Raw genomic sequence first — 27,862 nt, 5'->3', positions numbered from 1 at the left:
TCTTTCTTGACATGAGCATAGGTTCTCATAGTTTCCCTCAACTTCCCTGACAAGAGTAGCCCCCTTTGGAAGTGGTATAATAATTAAGCTACTTAGTAAACAATAAGTGAGCTAGATAGGAGTGTTGTTTGTCAGCCATTTAAGGAGGTAAAAACCTGTATCTTTAACAGAGAAATAGAGGAAAGGATGGACCTAACAACTTCATTTACATACTAAAACAGGCATCAACAGGCCTACAGCGGGCCCGGCACAACAAAACCAGCTATATCAGCCCACATTTTCAATTAAAAAAATCCTTCCATCGTTTATAATTCCTTTTTGATTTAACTTAACTTAGCTATCCCCAAGACTTCCTCTTCTTCAATTCCAAGCTCCGTTAGTTGTGCCAAATGTATTCCCCATTCCTCTTTACCAAACCACAGTACCATAGTTAGGGTTACCATGCTAATGGCATTCCTCAGTAATGAGTGTGTGGATCAGGGTGGATAAGCTGTGTATGTGTGTGCTTGCGTGTGTCTGTGTGCATATATATATATATATATATATATATATATATATATATATATATATATATATATATATATATATATACATGTATATATATATATATATATGTTTCCTTTGCTGACATGTGTAAGTCATATTCATGGTTCACTTTTTGCATGCAGATGTTTATCCTCCACACTCTCTCCGTCCTCCCCACATTTTCTCTCCCCCTTTTGCTTCTTAATGTGGAATTCCTTTTTAAAAACTTCAAAAGATTCAAATTTAATTAATGGGTTTGTTGCTATTTACACTGTCAAGTGAATCATCAGTTTGTTTTCCTTCGCTCCTCTAGATATCGGGTGGTCTGTACATTAGGTAAACACAAAAAGCATTTCAACAGTGCAATAAGAAGCCTAAAGACATTATTTCTCACTTCCTTGTGTCTATGGGAGTAATGTCAGTAATAACATTATATTCTTTTTGCCCATCTCCAGCTGTTTCACCAAATAACCTTTAACAGCCAGCTTTGATAATGCTGATAATCTGATTCACACATGGGCTGTGAATGTAGGAGTTATGAGGCAATAAACAAGCACAGCATCTGCTCGGCGCATCAAGTGTTACTCACCATTTACTTTTAAGGACAGACACTGGCATCATCATCAGCCAAAAGATAGCAAAACCAGAATAATTTCTCTCGTGGATTTTTTCTCCTGCTTACATTTGGACACAAATCATTGTGTAGCTACTAAATTATTTTTGTCACTGCAAATTACTTGCTGATTATTATCATTGTGTGTTTTTTTGCTCATCACTATTTTTCTATGTATTTTGAATTGCTTTCAAAATAATCAAAATGACATTTGTGCCACTGGCAATAGTTTGTTCAATAATTGTCAAACACTATCTCCTATGATATAGAAATTTGAAAAAAAAAAAAAGTATCTGGAAAGCATCTATCCCAACCCTCACTTTAAACTCTTTCCAGAAATGAATTAAAATAATTGTGTTGTTTTGTTCAAGGGCAAATTGTTTTCTCTATCTCATCCCATGTGACGAAAATTCAACTCTGAAAATCTTCTAAATGTTATGACACCTTTTTTTTTCCCCCCTCTGAGTGCCTCCCCTTACTTTGAGATCATTAAATGCAGATGAAAATAAAGTCAACACTATTTACAAGATAAAAGATAAAAAAGCAGATAAATAAACTCATGAATACATTTCCGATAGGCTTTACTATGTTAAAAAAGTTATCTTGGACTATCTGCTCTATAATTTCAGAACCGGACAGTGTTCTCAGCCACAGTCCCCTTGGAATAGCTGACTAATCTCAACACCAGTGCTGAGGCTCAGTGCTATGCAGCTAAAAGGGAAGAATTATAATCTCTCAGCAGCTCATTCGCATGCTCAACTACACATACACATGTTCATGGTTGCGTCAGCCTCTGTCGGGCAGTTTATGTGCATCCACAATGAAAAGCATAAATGTTTCTGACTGTCTTTTTGTCTCTTGCCATTAGATGTATGCATCCTTTCTTTTCACATCTCTTCGACAATGTGTCTTTCTCTACCAAGCCCAAGGCTTGTTTCACTCCATCCATATCCTTTTTTCCTAATCTCTATCATCTGTCTTTGCAACAACCCAGGAAAACTTCTAAGTGAATCCACTGTTCCTGCTTCCATCGGCTACTGGCCACTGACAGCGGAAAACAGACTTGAGGGCCATCTCATCAGCCAAACAAATCCTGGGGATAACTGAGGAAAAGCCTGAAAACTGAAAAGGAACGTCCGCTGGCATTTGAGAAAGCTGTTTAACCTTTCTGGTATCAATTAATGAACTATCTAATTGAGCATATAGTACTTTATGTCTTCCATTACAATAAGCACATTGTACAGAACAGTTATAAAAAACAGAGGTTTCTGGATTTTCACAGTTGAGCTCTTACATTTCCAAAACCTTGTTTGCGGAGGTAATGTTCAGGGCCAGGAAAGCATACATCTTTAGTTTGCTGATGTGTCCCCTTGTGTTCTGGCTCTCATTGTCATTTTCTATGCAGTTACCCTGGGAAGCCTCTAGCTTGCATATTTTCCTAGGATATATCGATAGTCACTAAACTTTACCTACGAGAGATAAGGTTTATAAAATAATAAAATCGTATAATGTTTTGGAATCTATCCTGCATGGATCAACAAACAACAATTAATCAGATATGATGGACAATCTGTGTAATCATATATGCATGCACATTAAATATAATATTGTATTTATGAAACCAAAATCTGAGTAATATGTTTCTCTGAAATGACAGTGTTATGTAACAATGGGAAGCAAAGAGATTAGTTTGTTCAACTTGTACTACGGTGTTCAGAATTCTGGAGCACAATACAACGATAAAGGCTGCTTAGATGGGTTTGGCTATGTGTGGCAGCAATTTTAGGGGATTACAGTAAACATTTTCAGGGTTCCAGTCCAACAAATGGAAATCTTCGCCATTTTATTTTCTAAGTTTGCAATCTGTGTAGCCCCTTGAAATACAAGATGTGATCTGAGGGGAGAGAAAATACTTGTGATTGTACAATTCCACTAAGATGTGGCCCAGGTTATGTATGGGCAAAATTTTCATCAGATGAATCCAGCCGAGTCTAACAATTGCATTTCATAAAATGCATTCCGGCACAGAAAGTCTGCTGAAACATGATTGGTCAATACAGTTGGGACTACAGACAAGACCAGGATAATTCAGTGTACTCTTCTTGCCAAAAGATTCTGTATTTATTTCCAGTTGCCTGTTTGGTACATGAATGGGGCAGCTTCAGTAGTCCTCACAGAGTTGAGAAAAATGAAGACTTATAACTTCTTTTATCTTACACCGAAGGTTTGCAGGAGATACGAAAAAAAAATTGGCATGAGAGCAAGCGATCCAACCCATTGGTTTAGAGTCTCCTTTTAGTGAGTAACTTACTGGTAGACACTGAATGTCAATCCTATCTTTAATGTCTCTATTATCTGAAAAAAAATCTCATTTCATTTTGGAGGCTAGTGTTAATCACTTTAAGCACATTCAGTCAATTTGTTTACAAAATTAATGGGCATGCCATAAGTTTATTGCCAATTGGTTGCTTTTTAGACAAAGAAAAAATCTGTTTTTCCTAAATTAAACAAGAAATAAAATTCATTTTACCAAGATATTATCCCGTTTTTCCCACAGAATTCTTCGATGTTTGATATTAGACCTCACGGTAGAGAGAGAGAATCCTGAGCGAGTGAAGCGATGACACTCTATAACCACAGACTCCCAGTAGCAGCCACTTCAGTAGACAAATGAAATGGTTACGCGTAAGATTACGCTCACTTCTCTCTCACAAGCTTCTCCTAAGTGATGAACAAGCAGTAAAATAAAAGAATACTTAGGTGAGCCCACATTTACCTCTGTATAGTCTTGATTCATTTCCTACTCAGTTGTATACCTGTCATAATATAGATAATCCTTTACTTTGCCGTTATCTTTACTGACTTTCACGTTGTTGGCAAACTGCAGTTCCAAATTTGTAGATTGTTTTACCTTTCTACTGTTATTTAGAACCAAATCTTCTTCCCATCCATATGTTACACCTTCTATTTTAGATATCCTTCTAATATACTTTAAATTCCAAAGCTGTGTTTGTTAAGGATACCTCCATTTTCTCTTCTTCACCCTTTCTTCTTTCTCTTCTCATTTCTCTTACCCTTTACCCGTATTTCTGTCCTTAATTTCTGCTTGCCCTGGTTTCACTGACAGACTGCAGGTGGTGAGGGGGAGGAAATGCTGTGGCACTGCACAGCAAACATCCCTAATAGGCTAATCTAATCTCATCTCTCTGCGGTCTATGGCCCTGTGTTTACTTTCGGCCCCGTGTCTGCACGCCGGCTCAGCTTCGCCTCAGTGAATGCAGCTTTGTTCCCACTGAAAACTCATCATCAGTGTGATCTTACGAGTAGGCGCCAACTCCACGACTGTCTGCCTGCGCTGCCTGCAGGCTGACGACACGGTCTCATCTATATACGGCACATATGTAGCTACTGTTTACATTAAATATATTCTGTTTGGCTGAATAAAATACAGTGGCCTGCTGGGATCTTAAAAAAGGCTACTCTGTAGTTGACCCTGGCCACCTGCCTCCCGTTGTGGTTGTTCAGCTTACATTTTGGTTTAAGTCATTTTACATGGTGACTGGAGAGGTTATGATCACAAGAAAAACACACACTTGAAAGAAGATGAACACAGAGTATGCATGTTTTAATTGGACCATAATACTGACAGGGGAGTTGATACCAGAATTACAACCAATTCCACTTTTCAGTTCCTGATCAAGCAAGCGTTCTGGACTTTTGCCTGATTTCACAATTTTTAAAAATTTAAACCTTATCCAGTTTGTAACCTGCGGAATCACCTTCCAGTTTATGTTACCGCCTGAGGGCTGGATTATTATTATGATAATGGTAAGTGTTGAAAAAAAAACAGGAGCCGTGCGGTCATATGCTGTGTAGTGATAAAAGGGACTGATAGGCTTGGAAGCAACCATTTTCATCCGAGTTGACAATTTGAAAACTGTTACCAATCCCAAATTCCAATATTTGGTTGTACAATAATATACTTAAACATTTAATTGCAACAAAATAGATACTATGTCAGCAAGAGTATAACCTTGTCTCGCTCGCATTTGGAAACAACAGCAGGGGTTAGTCTGAGTAAAGAGTCAGATTCTCGCTAAAATAGAAATAGAATGGTAGAAGATCGAGAGAGAGGCCATATTTATACTGCTCTTGGCGCTGTTGTCACATGCACGTGCCAGTTTTTATTTGTGGTGATTTTGAGGCTGCCAGTGTACCATTCACTGTCAGCAATAGTTGATTTTGCTGCGTAATTGCATGACATCATTGCGTCACCCCCCCCCCTTGGAATATTATGATTATCATGACAAGAATAAAAATAAAAAAAATATTTCTGGCATTTTGTGAGCAATATAATCTGACACACCCATAGTTTAGCAGGCATATCCTTCCAACCAAGACAAAGAATGTGACAATAAGCCAATGTTTCATTGAATAAGCTTCATTAAAAGTACATTCAAGTTAGGTTCAAACTAAGGCAACAGCCTGCAAACATTTGGAAATGTGCACAGTTGTTTCAGCTGGAAAAGTTATATCAAAACAATGACAAAGACCTTTTCCAAAAACACACAAAAACAACACAAGATTTGTTTCTTGAAAATGCCAACGATGAAACTGGTTGTGTGTATGGGTAATGATGTGTATTGAAGTGAAGTGTATTTCTGGTTGCTTCTGAAACAAAAAAGGGCAGAGTTTCTTACCTCTGGCAGCACTGGGCATCAGAACCAGCTCCAACAGCACACAGATCCAGAGAAGCAACATGGCAGTTCAGAAAGGAAGAGGAATTCCCAACCTTTTCAACCTGAAGGTAAACAATCAAAGTGGACATGCGATAAATATTTTCCAATAGTGAGTTTTAATGCTTTAAATTGTGACCCTTCATAGAAGTCCATAGAAGTTACAATAGTATCTATGACAATTCAAGCAGTGAGATTTGCTCCTGAACCCCACCAGCCACCTTCATTATTTCACAACATTATGAGACTTAAGTCCTGCAAACAGTCACAATAGCTGGCAAGTCAATTTTAGGAAAAAAAAAAAAAAAAACTTGTAAGAAAATATTCCTACTATCCTTCCAGTGTATCACATTTGTTCGCTAATGATTAATTGTCTCAAACAGCTTAGCTGGTTTTGGTTTCTCTGTGTAAGATTTTTATTTTCTTTCAGTTTTCTCTATTTTCATATCTAAAAGAAAAATAGATAGTCTTGTGTTTCTAGAGAGGTAGGTAAATGAACTCTGTATTGGCAAATTCTAAGCCAGATGTCATGACATATAAGGAGATAAAGGCATTTGTCATCAGTTTGACACCAAACGTAAACCTGTCTGAACTCTGAAGCGCAGATTTTCTGGTAGTCAAGCTTTTCTCCCCGCTGACTTATTCTGTTCACCTGTCCGTACGCTTCTTCTTACAGCGGCCTCTGTCAGGCAGCCACATAAATAATACGCGTTGCATTATGGGATCTTAGTTCAGTATATCATTGGCTGTATATTTGATCAAGTGTGTCGAAAGAGGTCACAAAAAGCCTTTCAAGTGAAGGATTGATTATATGGGATCACTGATGATATGGAAAATAAATATTGATTGGATGCAGCGTCCTGATGACAGTGTAAATGCATTTCAAAATATACCCATGAGTATCTAAAAGTAATAGGTGCAACAATTAATTGTCTGAAGTAGGAACCCCTCAAGACACACTAATAAAGTCTCACAGACATTATAAGCTAAATATACATTAAATTAAATCCTGTTTGTGAAACAAGAAAACTATGTCTATCGTATAACATTTAATCATTCAGTGATTTTAAGTGCATAGATAGACCAACACAACATAAGAGCGAATAAACAAGACAAAACAAGCAAACTGAAAATGCTGTGCGTATAAAGATGAGTGGTTATCAATGAAATCTCACTTACTGTAGAAAAAAATCCCGACAGGATGAAAGTATCTTCACTGTTTAAACCAGCTGGTGATTTGCATGAATGCCATGCCTTAATCCTACCAAAGAAAAAAGAAACACTATTCGCCCCCTCTTCGATTAAACAAGAATTTCAATCACTTAATCCGCTAATCAATAAAAAAAAAGTCACAGTTCCACGAAAAGACGCGTCTGTCAGCTTCAGCTTCAGCTGTATGGGAAAAAAAACAAACAAAAAAGTTGATCTGAGTAAAAAAAGAAGGTATGTAAGGGGCGTGGGGGGGCGAATCTGGGGATTAAGAAAATTAAAATTTAAAATGGAACACGTGAACCGCTGTGTAGTATTTCTGAAGTCAGTGACAGTCCGCGTGTAAAGCGCGCGGGGTAAACCGCAAACGGGAAGCAGACAGAAGAGCAGATTAAAAACTTCAACCCGCCTAGTTGAAACTACACATATAACCGCAATTTAAGATAAAAAGAAAATAAACCGCAAGCCTCATATATCCACATTGCCTCCGGCAGCGTGTCACCGTCCCCAAAACTCAGCCGCAGGCAGGAAAACAAATTGCGTCGTCGGACAGTCTCAGCGCGGAACTTTCGGCCAATCAGAACCGGGGCCAATCAGAGAGCCGGCCAATCAGCGAAGAGGAACGTGCTGGACAAATTTGGAGCGGCTTTCTGTGTGAATGGGAGGGGTGGACACCTCGCTGCCGCTCCGCACTCACTCGGCTGACGGTTCAATGCAGCGGGGGTTCAAGTTACAGAACTCGGCACCAATTCCGGCCACCAACACCCTCCATCGGGGCCGCCCTTGGAGGTTTAAAGTGAATATATATAAATAAAGTCACAAATTTGAAATGAAGTGTAATCCTCATATTTTTTTTTGGTTTTATTTAAGAAATTTAAGCAGATTCATCTCGAAAAAAACAACACAATCTTAAAGAAAAAAACTAAAGTTACTTTTCTCGCAAAATATCATGTTGCACTGATAATATGAGTTTGAGATGGGTCAAAACACTTCAATTTCTGCAACTCATACAAAGTAAGAAAGCAAATGTCTCACCTGCACTTTTATAATCGGTTGTAGTTAGTCGTATACCTCGTGAATAGCTAGTTTTGTGGATCCAAACAAGAACTGCATCAAAAGCCATGTATTACTTCATATTTAAAACTTCAACTTCAACGTAACAAAAATTTAAAAAGGTTATGTTCTGTGGTGATGTATTCATGAACGTGGCCAGAACATCTCTATACTTTCTTGTGGTTTCATGGCGTCCTCAACCATCGTTGTGATCCAGCACTGTCATCAGGTGGTTCTTCCATGCTACTGCAGAAATATGCTTTGGACTCATTCACATGCTTCAAGCCCAAGAGTTTTATTCCCCATGGATTCCCGAGCACTTTATTATTCCTTAATGTTGCATGGTTCTTTATTTACAAACAAAGTTTCCTCTAAGTGATGACAGAGAGCTGATGTACCTTTGTCCCTTTATTTCTCCAAAGTTTTTCAGAGTAAAAACTCATCTACTGCAAAAAATAAACAGAGGCAACTGTGAAAAATGTATGCAGTTTATATATTGGATGAAATGCTGCGCTGGTTTTGTACTGGAAAATAGCACCGGTCACAGATTGCATCTGTTAAAGTGGCTCATGGGATCTCTTATTAGCCAAACCAAGTAAGGCACCATTGACTATGCCAGCTACAAATCACTATTTCATAATGTTATATTAAAAATAATATTTCTTTAACTGAAAGTTAGAAAATTAGAATAAAATGCTAAATTTTAGAATGCTGTGTTAATAACCAAACATGTACTTCAAATAAAACTTTATTTTTTCAAAGCCTAAAGTGAGGCCTTGCAGAATGTAATTATCTTACACTACACCTAATATTTGAAGTTTTTTTTTTCCCCACATAAGTTGTAACATATTAAAAATGCAGTCAATATTGTCAAAGCTTTAGGCAAAAGGATGACTATTTAAAGAGGACTGAACCCAGTCACATGACAACAAACCAGGATGAGTGTGGAACTGGATGACGTTAATTCAAGAACACAGCAAAGTCTCTCAAAAGGGAAAAAGTCAGAATACATTGGTAATCAAAGTCTACAGACCTGATTTCGACAGGAGTTTGGCATGATCAAGAATTCAATATAAACCAGGAGAATCATGGTAACACCAGGAACATGTAAAAATGGGACAAAGTGGTCATGACTCAGGGCAGCACACCACATACATGCACATCCAGGCTGGGGAACAAGTGCAAACAAGGGGGCAACAGGTGAAGATGGCTTGCCGAATCAGCATCACGACAGATAGTGACAAACTAGCTTTAAAATAAAAAATGAGTGCTAAGAGAGGACAGAAGTGCTGTGCATTAGTTATTGAGTACTGCAACCATAGTACAATAATTGGGTTTACTCTGAGACAGAGCAGAATATTTTCTATGGCCAGGTTCTTTTTCCATGCCTTCAAGCAATATGGTCTATTTGAGAGCTTGGGCAAGTCAGACCAAACATGCACGAGTCCCAAGTATTTCAGCAGCTGGAGAAAAGCTATCCATTGATTCTTTCTCCAACAGATCAAACACATAATCATTAAAACAAGGTATTTGTGAGCTAGATAATTTTATGACTACATCCTTGTTGTTTTGATCAAATCTTACGGTGAAAAACTAGTTATGTTTACTGAAAGGAAATAAATATGTGTGTCTTGAAAAATTTAAATCACACTCATTTTTATTGGTTGTGATATCAAAAAAAAGATGTTTTTGTTTAAAAATCTAAAATAAATCACATATAAATCAACCAAAGAAGAAGAAAAGAGAAACTCAGTAAGAAAAGGAGATAATCACAAAGAAGGTATTTTGTAAAACAATATGTAATTGCTTACTTACATGACTGATTTATGTACATATGGGAAATCTTAAAGCTAGGCGTTGAAAAATGAGAGTTCATAAAAATGATATCTTATCTAATCGAACGTTAAGTCCATTACTTTCAAAATTATCCAGCCCTAACAGATAAAGTTCAATTCTGCATGTTTTCCACTAGATGGTAGAATAAGATTGTATCATCGTGGCCAACATTTTTACCCATGCAAGCAACACTTAGGGTCTATATACTGGTGTAAATATGTACTGAATACCAGGAATCATCCATCTCAAATTTTTGTGTATAACCATTAAACTGTGTGTTTATCTGCTGCATTATGTGCATTAAATTGACTATCATCTATGGACTATCATAGACTATCAGGGGTATACCACTGAAGTTTAGATTACATTCTGAGGTAGAGAATATTGTCTGGATGTCATAGCATTATCTCATTTCTCTTCAAATTAGTGGACGCACTATATTTGTCACATTCAATTGTATATTCTTATATGGTTTGGCCACTTTAAGCACTGCTAATGTTGAATTTTGATTCTGGAAAATAATGTGAGGCCACAATGGGTTATTTTATGAAGAATTGACACTGCAGATGTACATTATCCAATTGTTAATTTCCAGGTGAAATTACTTACTGACTTATCGACTGGTTTTTGCACTAAACTATACAGAAAACTGCTGCTATTCTCTATATCAAATTACATGTACTTATACATTTCAGGTTTTATGCTGTTAAATTTCTGTCAGCCTTTCACCTCAGTACCAGTAGATTTTATCTGTGTATATTATACTTTATAGTTCAATGTTTATTGTTTAATGATGCACTTTCCTGTTAATGTGTACTTTATTATTATTATTTTGTTAATTTCATGCCACCATGGGAAAGTGAGAAAAGACATCTGGATTCCGCTGTATGTCTAGCACACGTGGAGACACTTAAAATAAAGCAGATATTGACATTTCTTGATATCTTAACATTTAAAGTTCTTATTATGCTGATCAAGTTTGTCACAACTTTTTATTGAGAGCTGCAACATGCCGATATACAAAACACTCAACGCTCAGCTGCTTATATGGTCAGACTTTACCCTTTTAATCTCCTACCTAAAAAATGATATATGAATACTGTGAATTTTGACCCACTGAATGTTTTCACACATTGTTAATTGTTAAATTCAATGGTGGGTGGATAATTCAAGTCCTGCCAGATGATAATTAACAGGCCATGCAATTATTACTCTGCATTACAAAAAATCATAAAACTATATAGCTATCTATTTATAAATATGCTATATATGACATATCATGGTGAAAAAAAAAAGATAAAAAAAAGAACATTTTGAAAGGTCATTAATTTTGTATCATAATGTAACAAAACATACATTATGTAACCCAACGACCGCCGGGAATCCCCCCGACTGCAGGATAAGTGGATAATGTAGAAGTAGATTATGAATTAATGAAAAAATTATATTATAAAATAGTGTGAATTATTATAGCTCATTCTCCAGCCTACCTCTTCAAATATTCTTTTCATTTTGTAAACCGACTGTTATCATCAAACTTCAGTGCAACGGTAAAACCTTCACTCAACTTAGGGATCGAAGGTGAGCCTCGAACTGAGCCTCAAACATACCATGCTGATGGCTGGGTATGTGGTTCATTGCTGACTGATTTGGTTCATGTAGCAAATGTAAATTAAATAATCATATCAGACATTAAAGTAGCGGCTTTGTCCTTCAGGTCAGTGGGCTGAAGCCTGCGAATAAAGCCATCGAATTAACTTAAAGCTCTTTGGAGCTTTAACTTTGGACATGACTGTTCTCATTAAAAGGTTCCACTGGGCTTCAGCCATTGCAAAAGAGTGTTTATATTCTGCTGGCGCAGCAAAATGTCACATTCAATATGTATACTTTGTTTTCAAAGGGTCATAATTAGCTAGCAGTTTTGAAACAATTATGGCCAAAGTGCACCAATTTCCCTCTGAAGCAAATCATAGAATTACTCATGGAGAGTGAAACTGAGCGGCATGTATGTGTGAAACACTTGTGGTTTGGTGTTATTCCATTCTAACTTCTTTGTTCAGTATCAAATATTGCTTCCCGCAGATGAAGAAGTTTAACTTACTGTTAACTTACTGGCTGTCCACCCTCATTAAAAAAACAACAAAAAACAAAAGAAGAAAAAAGAAAAAAACATTCACCTTTCGCTGCTTGAATATGAACATTGCTTTGTTCATGTTATTTAGTTTTACATGTTTAACTAGCCAAGAATATTTGAAATATTTTCACCAGGTCGGAAACATTTTTGTAATAGAGGCCTTGCATACTTACAGATCAGGGAAAATTAAAGTAACAGCAGACAAGGAATGTGAAATTCACTCAGCTTCACCAAACATACACACTCTGTCTGCTAATTCAGAGATTTTGAAAAGCAAATGACAAAACAGCCAGAGGTGCTGTTGGCTGACATTTTGTAGATACCGCTCTAAAAATTCCCATCCAGCATAAATATAAACAAAGCCAAACACAACACAAAAAATGCTGTCCATCAGGGTTAGCTAGGAAATATTCTGATTGACGGTCATTTCATGATGATGTAAAATTAGTAATCATGTTGTTGCCGATGTTGGCCTTGCTGGTTGTTATGTGGCAGCTGAACTGCAGTAGGAAACAATTCTGGTTTAACTTGGAGAAAGGAGAAGTGAATAGTGTGATGACGCCATGGGAATATAATTGTACATTGCAGCGTACAATGCCTTCGTGAGTGTAAATGTGTGCAGAATTTTGGATATCGGGGTAAGTTTGCGCGTTCAAATCATATTTTTTTTTTGCCCACATGTTTTTGTCTGTTCATTTGCAGTAGTGTGGCACACTCACCTCAGGCCTGAACCCAGTGTAGCCACGAGGAGGGTAGGACATTTATGAAGGAATTCTATAATTTTCAAAAGGGTGGTTTGAGTTTCACTCTTTTAACAAGATGGTTTGGGCACTGATAATGGAAAACGGCTGTAGAGAAAAAGAGAGAGACAGAGATACTTTTGTCAGCCTTTTGATACAGCTTTTATTTATTTGCCTTTTTCCAAATAAGCTGTTTTTTTTACTATTCAGGATAGTTTAGCATTATCACATCTGATTTACGGAGAGCATTAATAACCCATCAATTCCACTGAGAGTCGAAACTGGCAATGAACTTACAAGATTAGGTGACTTAAAATTTGTCATTGACTAAATTTTTTTTTTTTAATTATGTATTTCAAACATAATTTCTTCAAATTTATGAATTATCTATCTCACAAATTTGGCAGTAGGGATGTGCGGGTGACAGTTTTGGGCAGTGTTGTCCAGGAAAGGAACCAGACAGCAATTCCAATATTGGCATGACCCTCTTCTAATGCCATGACCCAACAGGGGTCATAACCTTGGAAGGGAAAAAGTCAAAATAATTAGGTGAGTGATAACATTTATTGTCATTGTCACATTTACCGTATTTGCAGGGAGAGTGAATTGTATTCTGTTTATTTATCCTTATAAGTAAGGACCTGCTCCGGACATTTGTTGTAAACATCTCCAACTATCAATTGGCTGATATCCTTTTTTTTTTTTTTTTTGCAAAATCTATCTAAACAGTACAAGTACTCAACAAGAAAAGGTACTATAAAGATTTTACTCTGTAACTTCAGTTACTTTTGAATTCCATTAAAATTGTCTTACAGTTGTGCTGAGTATGGCACAACCTACTAATTAAAAGTAGATATGAAAGCACAACAATATGATACACACAACAAATAATAGCCAGACGTCAGGTGAGACTTATGTAATATTATATTAGTTTCAGTGAATACTTAAAAAAAAAAAACAGTTAAGTTAGTATTACTTGTTTGATATGATACTTGTAGTGAAGGCAGCTATATTAGACGGACAGAAGTCAGGACAGCAATGGCATGTAAATATATAAACAGATTTAATTGAAGTGTGTTTCTCATTGTGGGAGTAAGAAAATGACCGGTTGATAGGCAACCAATTATTTGTGTTAAAGAGAGAAGATGCATTGTGGTGGCCAACTCATAAGAAACCAAGTATTTCAGGGCCAATATACTAAGGAAGACCATTCTGGATGAAAATGATTAACATTCTGAACAATGATTATCTGTAACATTCCTGTCAAAAGAGCCTTAACTGTTGTCCAAACCTTTCAAATGATTTATGACTTAGAACATTTGAATATCCTGAAGAGAGGAACTACGTCGGGTTTCTCCTCCATACTTCCACTCACTTTTGCTTGAAGTAGATTTAAAGTCGATGATAGCACATACAATACAGTATTTCTGTTACTTTAGCGTAAATGACTTGTTCTTTTCTATGTGAGTGACAATAAATGATCTTGTCCAATTATCTTGCCCACATTTTGCTGTCATTGAAAATAGAGTGTAATCCAAGAATAATGAAAGGAGATTGCAATTAAATGTTTGATATGTGTATTACCACAATATATGATGTAATTTATAGCTCATTGAAGAAGCTGTGAGGTAAAAGGATACTTAACATATGTTGATGCAAAAGGAGGTGTGCTGTACACTTTAACAGGACAGTATAGTGACTAAAAAGATGATTGTTAGTGTGATGCTAAGAATGAAAATAAAAATAATGAATCCAAGAAAACCCATGCACAGCTTGAATAGAAAGACATTTTCGACCAGCATTTGAGTAAGAATGCTTCACCCACCATACTTTGATCCATTCAAGTGGGACATTGTTGTGTGAGGCTGCGTGTTTCCAGAGGAACGTCTTATTGCACATCTGGATGCCAGGTAGCCTGATCCCCCGCCGCACCTTAGATACACACAACACACACACACACACACACACACACACACACACACACACACACACACACACACACACACACACACACACACACACACACACCAAGTGACCAAGGGGCCCATTAAACTAACAGGAGATATTTAGCCCCCAGACTTAGAAAATAAAAAGTGTAATAGAGCCAGCTGTAAAAGCATAGAGTAGAACAAAAAAGTGTTTATCAGGACAATAGCTCATTACAGTTGTCTTATCTTATTAAATATGATCTGCATTTAATCTGAAGCCAGCCTTATTTGGGGTCAAAGCAGGCCTCGAGCGGCCAAGAGTATCAGGGAAAGTATGACATCAGATAAACAATGAGAGGTGTTGATGATTGTATGTGAATTTATGATGAAAAAACACACTGTCCCTCCCATTGATGAAGGCATTTCTACTTGTGACTTTTCTTCTGTGACTATTTTTGCAACTTTGTTCAGGCTTAGTCAACAAAGTTCAATTTAATTTGTGAAACACAATGAACAAAAAAAACCCCACTCCATTTACATTGACTGAATATAAAAAAGTCATCGTGACATCTTGCAATGAGGTCACTCAACAGCAATTCTTTATTCTGTATTCTTTTTATGTCACTTCTTGCTCATTTGTAGCAGATTTCAAACTGTTTTGGTGGTCATGTTGTTTGATTAAAAAACACTTTTTCCTGAAACTGAAAACAAGTGTATTCTCACCAGAGTCTCCTTATTATCCTGCAGAATGTGTGAACAATCTACCCGGCCTAACTTGACAAATTTGTTTCATGATTTGGATCAGCAATACTCAGCATTACAAACAACGCGGTCACATATATTTAATACAGCTAAAACTAAAGCAAGAAACGACCCCATCTACTGATGCGTGTATTAGTTTAAAGTAATGCTGAGTAATACTGTCCTATCATGGTCATGATTTATTGTTTTGTCTTTACTAACTTACCTATTTCTCTTCTACTATTGCCCTATCAAACTATCTAGCTTCACTGTGGAAAGCAAAGACATAATTTACTTGTACAGGAAAACATGTTTGATTCATAACATTTTGAATCTGGAGTCTGAAACATTCTTTGATTGTTTGATGTCTATTTGAAGCATCGTTTAGACATATGAACTACATATATAAGAAAATGTTAATTAGTCTTTTACATGTACATCATATTTGAACGCTTTTTTGAACCAAAGGAGTAGCTATGTTTTTTTTTGGTGCTGCTTTAAATTGTCTGTTTAAAGAAGAGATAAACTGGCACTTTTAGGCGTTGCTTGCAATGGGTTTGCAAATGCAAAAGTAAAACGTTTTATAACAACAATATTAGAAACTAAACCCCTCTCTGTTAACACACTCTGATATGATGCATTGCAAAGAGATTTTTATGAGTAATTAACACTAATAATAATAATCAAATCATTAAAATGCTGCAGTAATGATGTCATGTTCTCAGCCCCCCTATCTTTCATATTTAGTCCATAGATAGCACACATTCTCTCCCACCGTTTGCACTCTAGATGTTAAACTTTATTGCAGGCCTGGGCTGTTAAGCTTTGCAGAGATTTATTGCAAATCCAAGCTTTTGATCAACTTTGTAACTTCCTCCTTTGTCATTTTTACTGTCTGTTAAATTATTATAAACTGTAAAATTGTCTGATGCCTATGTAGAATTTAAAGACATCGATTATTGCCCCTGATGTTTAAACTCACTCTTTTTATATTCTGAATGCTTCCCATTGTATCTGTTCCTTTATTTATATTATACCACCATTTCTCCGCTGCAGTATTTCTGTCTGTCACTTTTTTTTCATCACCCATCCCTATACAGTCTGAACTCTGAAAATCTGAAATGAAAACACAATTACTCTTGTCAGTTTTTACTTCTGAAAAATAACCAAACTCCTTTTGAATTTCAAAAAGGTTGGATGGAACAGTTGATTGAGTTTACTTATCCCTTACACTAAACACTGATGGGATGATAGAGTATTTTGGTGAAATGAAAAGGGGGCTTTGCTATATATCATGTTAAGGGTTGGAACAAATAATTGAAAGTTTAATTGTAAAAAGTCACTGATTACCATCTTGATTGAGTTAATTATAATTAAAAAAATGTTGAGGAAAACAAAAACAAATTAAAGGAAATTCCAATCACAGATGAACATTAATGAAATTACAAGAGGAAAAACATTTAAAGGTCAGGTTCATTTCTACATCTGGAGGTGAGACTGTTTGAGATTTAGCCAAGATAAGGTAAAAGGCAATTGTCAGCAGTGTCAGAGCTTTATGGCAATAAATTCAAAGTTGTCCATAAACACAGAAATAAGAGTATTTGACTGCCTGATCTGAACCTATATAAAGTAGGTGGCATCACCAACATGACCCTCATCTTAAAGAAAATGATAGTGCTGACCCCATTTGATCTATGTTTTATATCATATATAATTGGTAGTTATATTAACTTATAACTTAACTTTCAATTGTGACATGCTTAATTAGGAAATAATGATCCATTCCCTTAGAATATGCCTGATTGATTCCTACATTGGGTCCCCCTGCCTCTACTCTGGGCACGTTTGTGTTTGTCCATCTCTAAAATCAAAAGCCCTGCAGTGACGTTAGAAGCCTTTGCTTAACAGGCTATATTTATTGACATTCAGCACAACTACTGATCCAGAGGAATTCTACAGTTACTGCATATCTGTCTGCCAATTCCTCTCTGCATTGACTTTTGCAGGCTCACTGACAACTTTGCATTAATGAAAGTGATGTCATCAAAGCTTCAAAAAAACATCTTTATATTGCTATTATTCCTGCAAAACGATAATCAGCTGATTTACTGGGTCTCATGGCCGGTAGCTTATATGTTTAAACATTCTCATTTTTGTATTGGATTGAGATGTGTATTGGATTGAGATTTCTATTTAAATTCACTTTGTTTTATTGACCAATTTAAAACTTTTGAGGTGCTCCCCACCAATGTCTCAGCAAGCATTTGGCTTCAGGTTTAGCCAAATCAAGCCTGTTTTCATTATAGTTTGTTTTTTTATTTTATTTTGTTTTTGTATTTTATTTTGTTTTATCTTCATGCGCTTCCTGCGCTTCTCTCATTCAAGAAACTGTACTCATTCCAGTCCAAGCCAGGTGTGGGTCTTTGTCCCAAGAGTTCTTCCGCCTGCCTCTTTCCCCTTTTCCTTTGATAATTCTGTGCATTACCGTATGGGCTAGTGTCATGGGTCACCTTGTGACATGCCCAAACCATTGCGTTTTTGTCTGAGAAGTATTTGTCTAATGATTTTAGTTGATATTTGTTTTCTTTTATGTAGCAACACCCTTACCCAGGAGGATACCAGAAGGAGATGTCAACCATTGAAACCCCATGCCTTGACCAATCAGTTATTGGTTTTGTGTTGTGTTGTGATCATCATCGTTGTGTTTTAATGGGTAAGATAACCTTGTGCTGCCTTTTAATATTTACTTCATGTTGTGGCAAAGATACTATAACTGACAACTGTATCCAGCTACATTGTAAACAACTGTTTAGGTGTAACATGACAGGTTTGTAATGCATGGAAATGAGCAAATGTTTAAGTAAAAGAATACCAGCAAGATAAAGAACACGCTGTTATAGTTAGCCATTGAATGAGCATTTAAGGTGAGTAATAATCTTTGTATTGGTCAATAAAGCATAGTCCCTTAATATGTTGCTTTTTATTTGGCTCCCAGTGCAAACAACATTCTCACTTTCTCTCCAGTTTCTCAACGTGCACAAAAAGAGCCTTTTGTGGCAGATTAGCATCTCTAGCTAGATATCTTTTTTCGTTTTCACAGGGCACGTCTTCCTTAATGCCACACCTCTCACAATAGAACCCTTGTCTGTTCCTGTGATAAGCCAGCCCTTCTAAGATAGTTGCCAAGCAACACCGGTGAAAACATCCTCTTTCTGATGCCACAGACATATAGTGACCTGTGAGACATAAAGCAGTTTGTGCGTACAAATACTAACACATATTGCAGATGCATAAACAAAACATGGGGCAAGTTTAGACCCACACTACCAACTGGCTTTTGTGTTTTGAAGCACAATGTACTTGTAAAGGAATATCACGATATATGAGAAGAAAGAGGTTTTAATACACATTAATGCATTATGTATAAATGGATTGAAAGAATACACAATGGCGAATGTCCACCGCATCAATCTGGAAGATAAAAAAATTTCATGTGACCCACTAGGTTGTGATATTAACATCATTTTCAGAGATCACAGAAGAGCTCAAACAGTAGCACTTAACTTCATATAATGAAGCACAGACGGTTTTGTCTAAAATAGGAAGCGGAAAAGATAGCACTGCATGTGGAATGTGGCTTACCACACCTCTTTTTTTATGGAAAATAAATCAAAACAAAAAGAAAAACAAAAAAAAAAATCTGCGGATGACAGAGAAAAAAATGTTCCTCTGCTAGTTGCTAAGACAACTATATGATATTGCAAATCGGGTTACATTTTTCATCACAATTCATTTAAAATGTGATTGCCATTTAAATATATTATAATATTGTGAGAATCTTGAACTTATTTTGGATTGCATGTGTATGTGGAATACCCTTTTCAAATAAATGGTTACATTAAACACATTATTTATCTCTATCTCTTCTGTTTTTAATGTAAACGTTGGTGGTTTCAATATTGTTCTTTTTCCCATTTTATGTTATACCCTTTGACAAATACTTGTAGTGCGTTTGACTTTGAGGGAATAGACATGTCATGAGCAATTTTTTTAATACAACTATGATCCATATTGAGAGCAGGGTGGAGGAAAATCGAGAGCGTTGCAGGTATGCCGTTAAAAGTTGAGGAATGAATGTTAGCTGCAGCAAGACAAAATATATGTGAATGATTGAGGGAGACCCAAGTGGAAGAGCTAGGCAAAAGGAAAGGGGGATGAAGAAGGTGAAGGATTTTAAGTTCTTAAAGTCAACAGTTCAGATCAATGCAGAGTTTGGAAAAGAGGGGAAGAAGCTGATTCAGAAAGGTTGGAACGAGTGAAGAAAAGTATTGGGGTAATGTTTGATAGAGGAGTAACAGCCAAAATAATAGGAAAGGTGTACAATAATGTGGGGAGACCAGCGATGCTACATGGTTTGGAGACAGTGGCATTGAACAAAAGACAGGAAGCAGAGCTGAAGGTCGCAGAAATTATGATGTTGAGATTCTTTTTGAGTCAATCAGAGGGACAGCACATGTAAAATGTGATTGGAGATCACATCAGAGAAGCCAGACTGAGATGGTTTGGTCATGTACAAAGGAGGGACGGTGAATATATTGGTAGAAAGATGCTGGGGTTGGAACTGCTAGGCAGGAGGTCTAGAGGAAGACCAAAGAGAAGATTTATGGAGGTAGTGAAAGAGGACATGAAGTTTGTCGGTGGGAGAGAAAAGGACTCAAAGAATAGGGTTATATAGAGGAGGTTGTGGTGACTTATTACTTACTATTACGAAAACAACAACAACAACGATTATAATATTTATAACAGTCAATTCATTTTGTCTTGTATTATACTGTAAAAAATTAAACTTATTTTCCATGACATTAACTGTGACAACTTTGTCAGTAAAAAAAATTATTTTGAATAGATTGTGAAAGAATCCCTTTAGAATCTATTTTGCCCATTTTGACCGCACAGCTTGAATTACAACAATAATAATCTGACTTAAATGATTATTCAATCATTTATTTGTTTTCTATATCCTGCAGTCAGGGTTTGCTGGGGGCTTTAGCCTATCCAAACTGTCACTGGGCAAGAGGTGGGGTTCATCCTGGACCAGCAACCATCTGACTACAGGGCCACGTATAGAGGCATACAACCATTCACCCTCATTCAAACATCTAATTTAGAGTCTGCAACTTACCTGCATGTCTTGTTTTGACATGAGTTACTTACAGATTTAAAAATCAATAAGGGAAAGAACATATGTACAGAGCTGCTATAATATTTCTAATAGGTTTTTTACTTATAAAATATGATTGTCTCTTTCATTTGTGTATGTAAGCTGGCCTTTCTGGTATCTGAGGCTGATATGGTTACATCATAGGAAATCTTCTGGGTGGTCTGGACAGTTGGCGAAGTAAATGATCGATAAATCAGGCAGTTTGTTGTTATTTTATCTTATCCCAAAAGGTCTTGCTTGGATATTTCTCCTTGGCTTTCATCCTTTTCAGTTTCTCCATTTTTCTTTGATAGTATCTTGACGCTTCTCAAACATTCAGAATGCATGTGTTCCAAAGAGTTGCAAGTAACTTTTTTTGTATTTTTTTTTAATTAATTGGCCACATGCTTTCATCATGTTTATCACATCAAACAGGACTGCGGATCAAGGAAGCAATGTTTATGATCCAACTAAAGTTTTATAGTTTATATAAGTTTCAAGTATAAAAGCTTTATTTTATTAAATCAGTCCAATTATATGAAAACACAGGCCTGGATACAGATGACTTCTCCTTTACTTGTAATGCTTTTATACCTAAAAATCCTGCACACATTATCCAAAAACCACTAGGTTAAGTGCAATGTCTGAGGTCAGTACAAACTGTTGACAAACACTGTTCTTGTAGATGCCACAGCAGCTGTACAGTTGTTTTTGTTTTTGCTCATGTTGATAATAAATGCAAAAATAAGAAAATACATATATAAATACCCCTTCTGCCATATACCAGAGACACACTATCCACAAAACAGGAGAAAAAAAACACATGTATGCAGTTTTATACATGTTGGTCAGAAGACGATTTTTTTTTTTTTTTTGCACAACTTGTTGCCCATTTTTAACAATGCTAGTTTGCTAAACTGACTGAATAGTGGCGGCAGTCCTCAATGAGTCGATGAGAAGCTATTAAACTGGAAAACGTGCATCATGGCGATTGGAAGGGAGGAATTTTAAAGCTTTTCTGATGGCAAAGTCGTCAAAATCTTAATACAGCTATTATCAGAGTTGGTATTACATGCTTTCCATTTCTTATGTCTCAGTGACCATTAAAAGTGCAGTTAAGGCTCCCCTAAAACTGATTAAAAGCATTGGCTTATACCCCAGACAAAAGTGCTGGTTGCTGTTACAATAATTGGCAAAACTTGCCAAGAAGGACTTTGTAGCACCTTTAAGGGGATAGAGAGAAATACTTCCACAATAATAACTTCACAAACTGCTATACGGTAGAATATTTTGAACTTTTGATACATGCTGTTGTTAAAAAAACAACATTGGTGAAAACAGCAGCACATGGAGCTGACAATTTATTTTGTTGGTATTATTTTTTTTTTCATGTACATAAATAGTGCATTACAGAATACATTTAGGAGAAAGGCTCTTACAATAATAAAGCAATATATGAACTGAAAAATATCTCCTGTAAAAAATTGTTTTTAATAATACTGTAGCGTTTTAGTCAGGGAAAACAACCGGTTGACGGTAAATCGCCCATTTAATACCGCTCAATTCCGGGTAAAAAAAAAACAGAATTCCTTGCACCCCAAACCACACCCACAAAATTCCCAGCAATCCCAAAATCACACAGAAAACAAGCATCAACATAAACCCCAAGATTTGTGACTCACTACAATACTTATTGTTCGAAAGAAATTGTAAATACACTTATTTTTAGCTCCAGCTTTAAAATTGACCAGACTGCTATTACAGAACGGCAGAATATTCAGAATATTCAAAAACAAGTATTCAGAGAGCTCTATCAGTTCCTCCTGACAGTTTAGGATGTTTGTGGAGTTCGCTATCATACTTTAAGCATCTGCACTGTAAATGAAGATCATATCACTTGAAAAGGGCGGCAGGGTGGTTAGTGCTTTGGCCTTACAGCACGAGGATTCCGATTTCGACAAGGGGACCTTTCTGTGTGGAGTTTGCGTGTTCTCCCTGTGTCTGCGTGGATTTCCTCCGGGTTCTCCGGTTGCCTCCCTTAGTCCAAAAACATGCTGTTACTTGTTGTTAATTGGGAAAAAATTGGGAAAATTACCCCAAGTGAGTGAATGGTTGTCTGTCTCTATATGTGGCCCGGCTATTGACTGGCGAGCGGTCCAGGGTGTACCCCGCCTCTCACCCGGAGACGACTTGGATAGACTCCAGCATCCCCCCGTGACCCCGAGTGCAGCATTAGCGGCAGACGATGGATGGATGGATATCATTTGAGAAACGAAAACTTTCGAATCTACCGCACTTGATTTTTTTCAATGAGGAGTCTGCAAAAGAAGTCAGATTCACCGAGATCAGACTAGTCCCGAAAAAACACCCTCACGATTGAAATCCTATCCGAGTATAGTTTGGGACATCAGCCGAAAAGATTATGACAAGGTAAAGAATAAAAACATTAATAGAGAGTTTGCTTTTTTTCTCGTTTCCTTTCTGGATGGAACAGTTTGTTCAGGATTTAAACTGCATGTGGGAAGAAACCATCTCTAAACCTACTTGGTGTGTTTTGAAGAATAACTCTGAGCCACAAGAATATCATCATATCAATATCAAGTATGAATTCTAAAGCGACAAAATATACAGAAAGACATATGCAAATCATATACAATCGGAGAGCACGTCATTACAGAAATATGTGGTCTTATTTTGTGTGTTTTTTGTGTGTGTGCTTGTGGTGGTGGTAGTCGGGGGGGGTCAGTTTGACTTTGCTACTTAGATTGGATGCGAAGCAGAAACAGTCCACATCCTACGTGGTCTATATCACTCGACACAAAGACAATTAAACCCAACTTCATGGTCATATCGTGAGAACATGTGTGTATATATATATTTGTGTGTAGGATGTGGTGTGTGTATGAGAATGTGCCAGCTGAAATTGGTAACAACAGTCCATATTTCATTTTTTGATGGTACATATGGGATATGTGAGAATGAGTAAACAAGCATTCATGGAGGGTTATTTGTTTGTCTCAGTCAAAACACTCTTCCTCTAAATTAGAAACCTTTTGGCAGAACCAAAAGGCTTTTGAGTGTGTGCCAAAAGCAGGCAAAGGCCGAAAAGAAAATTGCTTTTGAAAAAAAAAAATCTGCTGCAATGGAAAGACCCTTCAGACATCAAATGTAAAATCATTCTCTTTGAGGAGGTGGGAAAGGAGCTGTCATTCTTAAAAAACATCTTGCTGTACAAATGTTATGACAGCTTAGTAATTTTTCACATATTTTTAATACCACAAGAAGTCTTAAATATTTTGTCTGAGAAATCTGTGAATCTGAGTTTTTGACAAAATGTCAAATATTTCTACAGCTTTGAACTTTGGCAACTGAAATAAAATAAGATTAAAAAAAAAAAAAAAAAAAAAAAACAACATAAGGGGTCGGATGGAGAGTGAGACCCTGGAAAAAGTCATTTGAATTTCACTGAAAGTCAACTGGGAAACGGGACAAGAAACGTTGTAAGGAAAGACAAACATGACGGTGATTGTGCAGTGGAAAAAGGAAAGAAAGAACTTAACAGTCAGAGGGACACACATAAAATGCAATGAGGGAGGGTGGGAGAAAAGCCAAATATTTGTCTTTAATATATGTCCACACAGGGTGGACAGTTTTAGGAGGAAAATGTAAACTGAAAGACAAGCAGCACTGAAAGTGAATCAAAGATCAAACAAGCAAAACTAAAAGGGGTTCGGGGTCATCCTTCCCAGGCTGTGATAATGTGAAGACCTGACAGAGACCACTTCTTGTGATTGGTGTAATCCAAGCCTCTGTGACCTCCCCAAGCTCTTAACGTGGAAATGACCACAACACTCCTGGTAATTTATGCCAATTAGCGACTACGACAACCACTGATTTAGAGCTATCAGGTAGCCTTTAATCAAACTAATGGCATCATCTCAGGTTATGCATAGAAACGTGAGAATGACTATTCCTGCACACACAAACAGATGCACAGCCATGAATACACACATACATGGAGCGTCCAGCCCCACTGTGAAGTTTCAGAGTGGACAGAACAATTTAAGATATAATAACATAACTCAGTAAACATCAAGAATGCAAAGGACATTTTAATTGATGACTCTTCGGATCTTATATTTAACTCACCTGTAACAACAATGCCTTTCCAAAATTAGCGGCAAGACTATCTGCGAACAGATAGACAGTTTGATAATGACAAAAAATTGCCAACAACTTAGCAAAAAAAAACGTCTACTGTCCAGATGATTAAGAAATGTCCAAGCACTGGCCAGGAATTACTTAAAAAAGAAATAATGAAATCTGGCGAGTTCTTTTAAAGAAATTACCATGAGGCCTTCCTGAAATTAACAAGATGTTTATTATGTGGGAAAGTTAATGTTATGTTCAGTAGTAATTCACTCGTGATGGTCAAAATAAGAATAAGAGCCGGGTTGTTTATAGAAGGAATTAGAGTAAAACCCACATGCCTTGATTATATCATTATATGAATTTAGCATGAGTGACAATGAAAAAATTGTGAAAATTGCTTTAAAACCTCAAAGACATTTTTTAACAGCTTTTACACTGTTTTGCAAGGTCTGCAATAGAGAAACAAAGTTCTAATTTCCCCTGTAGCCAAAGAAAGCCTGCAGTAAGGTATAAAGTATGAAATGTTTTTTGTGCACGTTTCTCACCCTTACTCCCATTCTTCAGAATGACAGTTTAAACCTCTCGCCGTGGGGTTCGGCTCTTATCAAGGCTTGTTGCTGGCTCTTGTGCCTATTATTATTTTACAAAAGCATTCACATTCCACAGGACCCAACAGCATTTATGGGAAATGTGGTCTTAATTTAGAAAGAGTAGCGCTTTTAATGTACTTAATGAGTGACCAACATTACCAACCGTTGTTCTGACATAATAAAATCTACCTATGTGGTTTGCACCTGGAAATAAGCCATCTTAAATCTTCACACTTACTATAGAAAACTGGTTCAGGAAAGAATGAGTAATGCCTTCACTTCTCTCAATGCCGTGATACTGAGAGGAGCAAAGCAAGTCGGCTAATTTCTAGCAGATTAACGTGTGATGAAGAAAAAGAAGGGTTGTGAAGATGAAAAAGGGTTTTGTATTAAAAGATGACCAAAAAGTCGAACATAGATGTTGAAAGGAGAAATTGTATAAGCTGATCGTGGCACTGTCTGAGTACCCAGAGCTGAATGCAATGTTTAGGGATTTGATTTTCATATCTGGTATTTTGTCTTCAAAACATCTGTTAAGAATTTTCATCAGTATTGATTTGCACGGCGGCACAGTGATTAGCGCTGCAGCCTCACAGAACGAAGAACCCTGGTTCGATTCCGACAAGGGGACCTTTCTGTGTGGAGTTTGCATGTTCTCCCCGTGTCTGCCTGGGTTTCCTCCGGTTCTATAGTTTCCTCCCACAGCCCAAAAACATGCAGGTTAATTGGAAAAAATTGGGAATGGTTGTTCGTTTATATATGTGGCCCTGCGATTGTACCCCACCTCTCGCCCGATGACAGTCGGGATAGGCTTCAGCATCCCCCGCTACCCTGAGTGCAGGATAAGGGGAAGACGATGGATGGATGGATGGATGAAATCAAAAACACACATAACACAAATTTGAAATTACTTTCAAATCATTTGCCATGATCAAATTGACAGCTACCTAATCAGAGATAATACCAGGATTAAACAGGCCTTGCTAGTGGCCTGGTAGTTGCACAAAATGTCTGTGGTAATTTATATACCATTGCTATATGCAGCCCGGATAACTGCAAAGTACTGGCATGGTTTTCTGCAATAACCAGTGTTTGAAAATTGAGGGTGTAGAGTTAGCATGATGTGTTACTGAGGAGTCAAGGTGTTCGGTCATATTTGATGAGAAAAAGATGTTAAGGAAATAAATGATGTCATATGGTAAAAGCTGGCGGGATCTGTTTACCCACATGGAACCCAAGAAGTGAAATATTAACTGCATCCCTTGTTGGGCAAATTAACAATTTGCCTTTGGCATGAGTGTAACTTGATTGCTTTTAGTGACTCTGCCATAAATAAGAAAGGGTAAGAAACAAAAAGTACACTTCACACCTCTGTGTCCACCCAGGCTGTGTTTGCCTACTTGGTCTGCTGAAACATTGTGGCGTTCAGGAACGGCGGTTATATGACGTATTTCGGTATGATCATCCCTTTCTTCTCAGAAAGAAAAATAAACATTCCTGGCCTTTAACCTGCTTTCCATTGCAAATTACTTTGTGTTTGTTTTTGTTTTTCTTTGGAGGAAACCTAGAATTTTTATTTGATGACTCATTCTGCACTATTTTTGTGGAATGAACAAAATTTTGTGACTGAATGAACAGTGAGCTAAAAATATTCATTCTTGAAATAAGACTTGTGAGGAGCCGTGGAAATGCATGGCAACTAGAAATGGAGTCACTGGAGTGATGTGAATTTTTATGTCCTTCAAATATTTAGTTTCCCTTGCTAATAGTTTGCAGTACAGAGAACTGAAAACGCTGTTACTTACTTTGTAAGTACAAAATCAAAATCATCTTTAATTTTCCCCATCCTTCCATCCATCTTCTATCGCTTATCTGGGATCAGGTTGCGAAGACAGCACGTTCCTACCCTCACCTATGTTCACGACCCACAGCTCATTCCTTCCCTCATCATGGGTGAGGGTAGGAATGTAGATCGACTGGTAAATTGAGAGCTTCGCCTTTTGGCTCAGCTCCTTCTTTACCGAGACCGATGCAGGGTCTGTATCTCTGCTGACACCGATCTGCCTGTTGATCTCCTGTTCCACCATCCCCTCACTCGTGAACAAGACCCTGAGATACCTGCACTTCTTCACTTGAAGCGGGACCTCCTCTCCGACCCGGAGTAGGCACTCCAACTATTTCTGAACCATGGTCTCGGATTTGGAGATGCTGGTCCTCATATCATCCGCTTTACATTTGGCTGCAAACTGCACATTCCAATGAAGCCACCAGAACATCATCATCTGCAAAAAGCAGAGACCCAATCCTGAGCTCACCAAACCAGATCCCCTCAACACCCTGACTGATATTCTGTCGATGATAGTTGGGAACAGAATCTGCGACAAAGGTCGGCTCTGGCAGAGTCC

The 27,862-nt window shown here is 37.1% G+C and overlaps 1 protein-coding gene across 1 annotated transcript in view; it reads right to left on the bottom strand.

Moving 5' to 3' along the window:
* The window catches only part of fgfrl1a (fibroblast growth factor receptor like 1a), a 76,007-nt gene extending 68,415 nt beyond the window's left edge, over positions 1-7,592 (bottom strand). The window contains exons 1-2 of the mRNA XM_086157963.1: positions 7,054-7,592; positions 5,839-5,939 (exon numbers count right to left, since the gene is read on the bottom strand). Of these exons, the coding sequence (XP_086014089.1) occupies positions 5,839-5,899 (61 nt within the window). The 5' untranslated portion in view covers positions 5,900-5,939; positions 7,054-7,592. The remainder of the gene's footprint in view (positions 1-5,838; positions 5,940-7,053) is intronic.
* Positions 7,593-27,862: the final 20,270 nt, after the last annotated feature.

The sequence above is a fragment of the Fistularia commersonii genome, chromosome 13, assembly GCF_037954325.1.
Source record: "Fistularia commersonii isolate RoL2024-O1a breed Wild chromosome 13, RoL_Fcom_v1.0, whole genome shotgun sequence".
In the NCBI taxonomy this organism is placed as follows: domain Eukaryota; kingdom Metazoa; phylum Chordata; class Actinopteri; order Syngnathiformes; family Fistulariidae; genus Fistularia; species Fistularia commersonii.
Note: the sequence above shows the minus strand (reverse complement) of the source record. Positions and strands in the feature narration are given on the sequence as shown.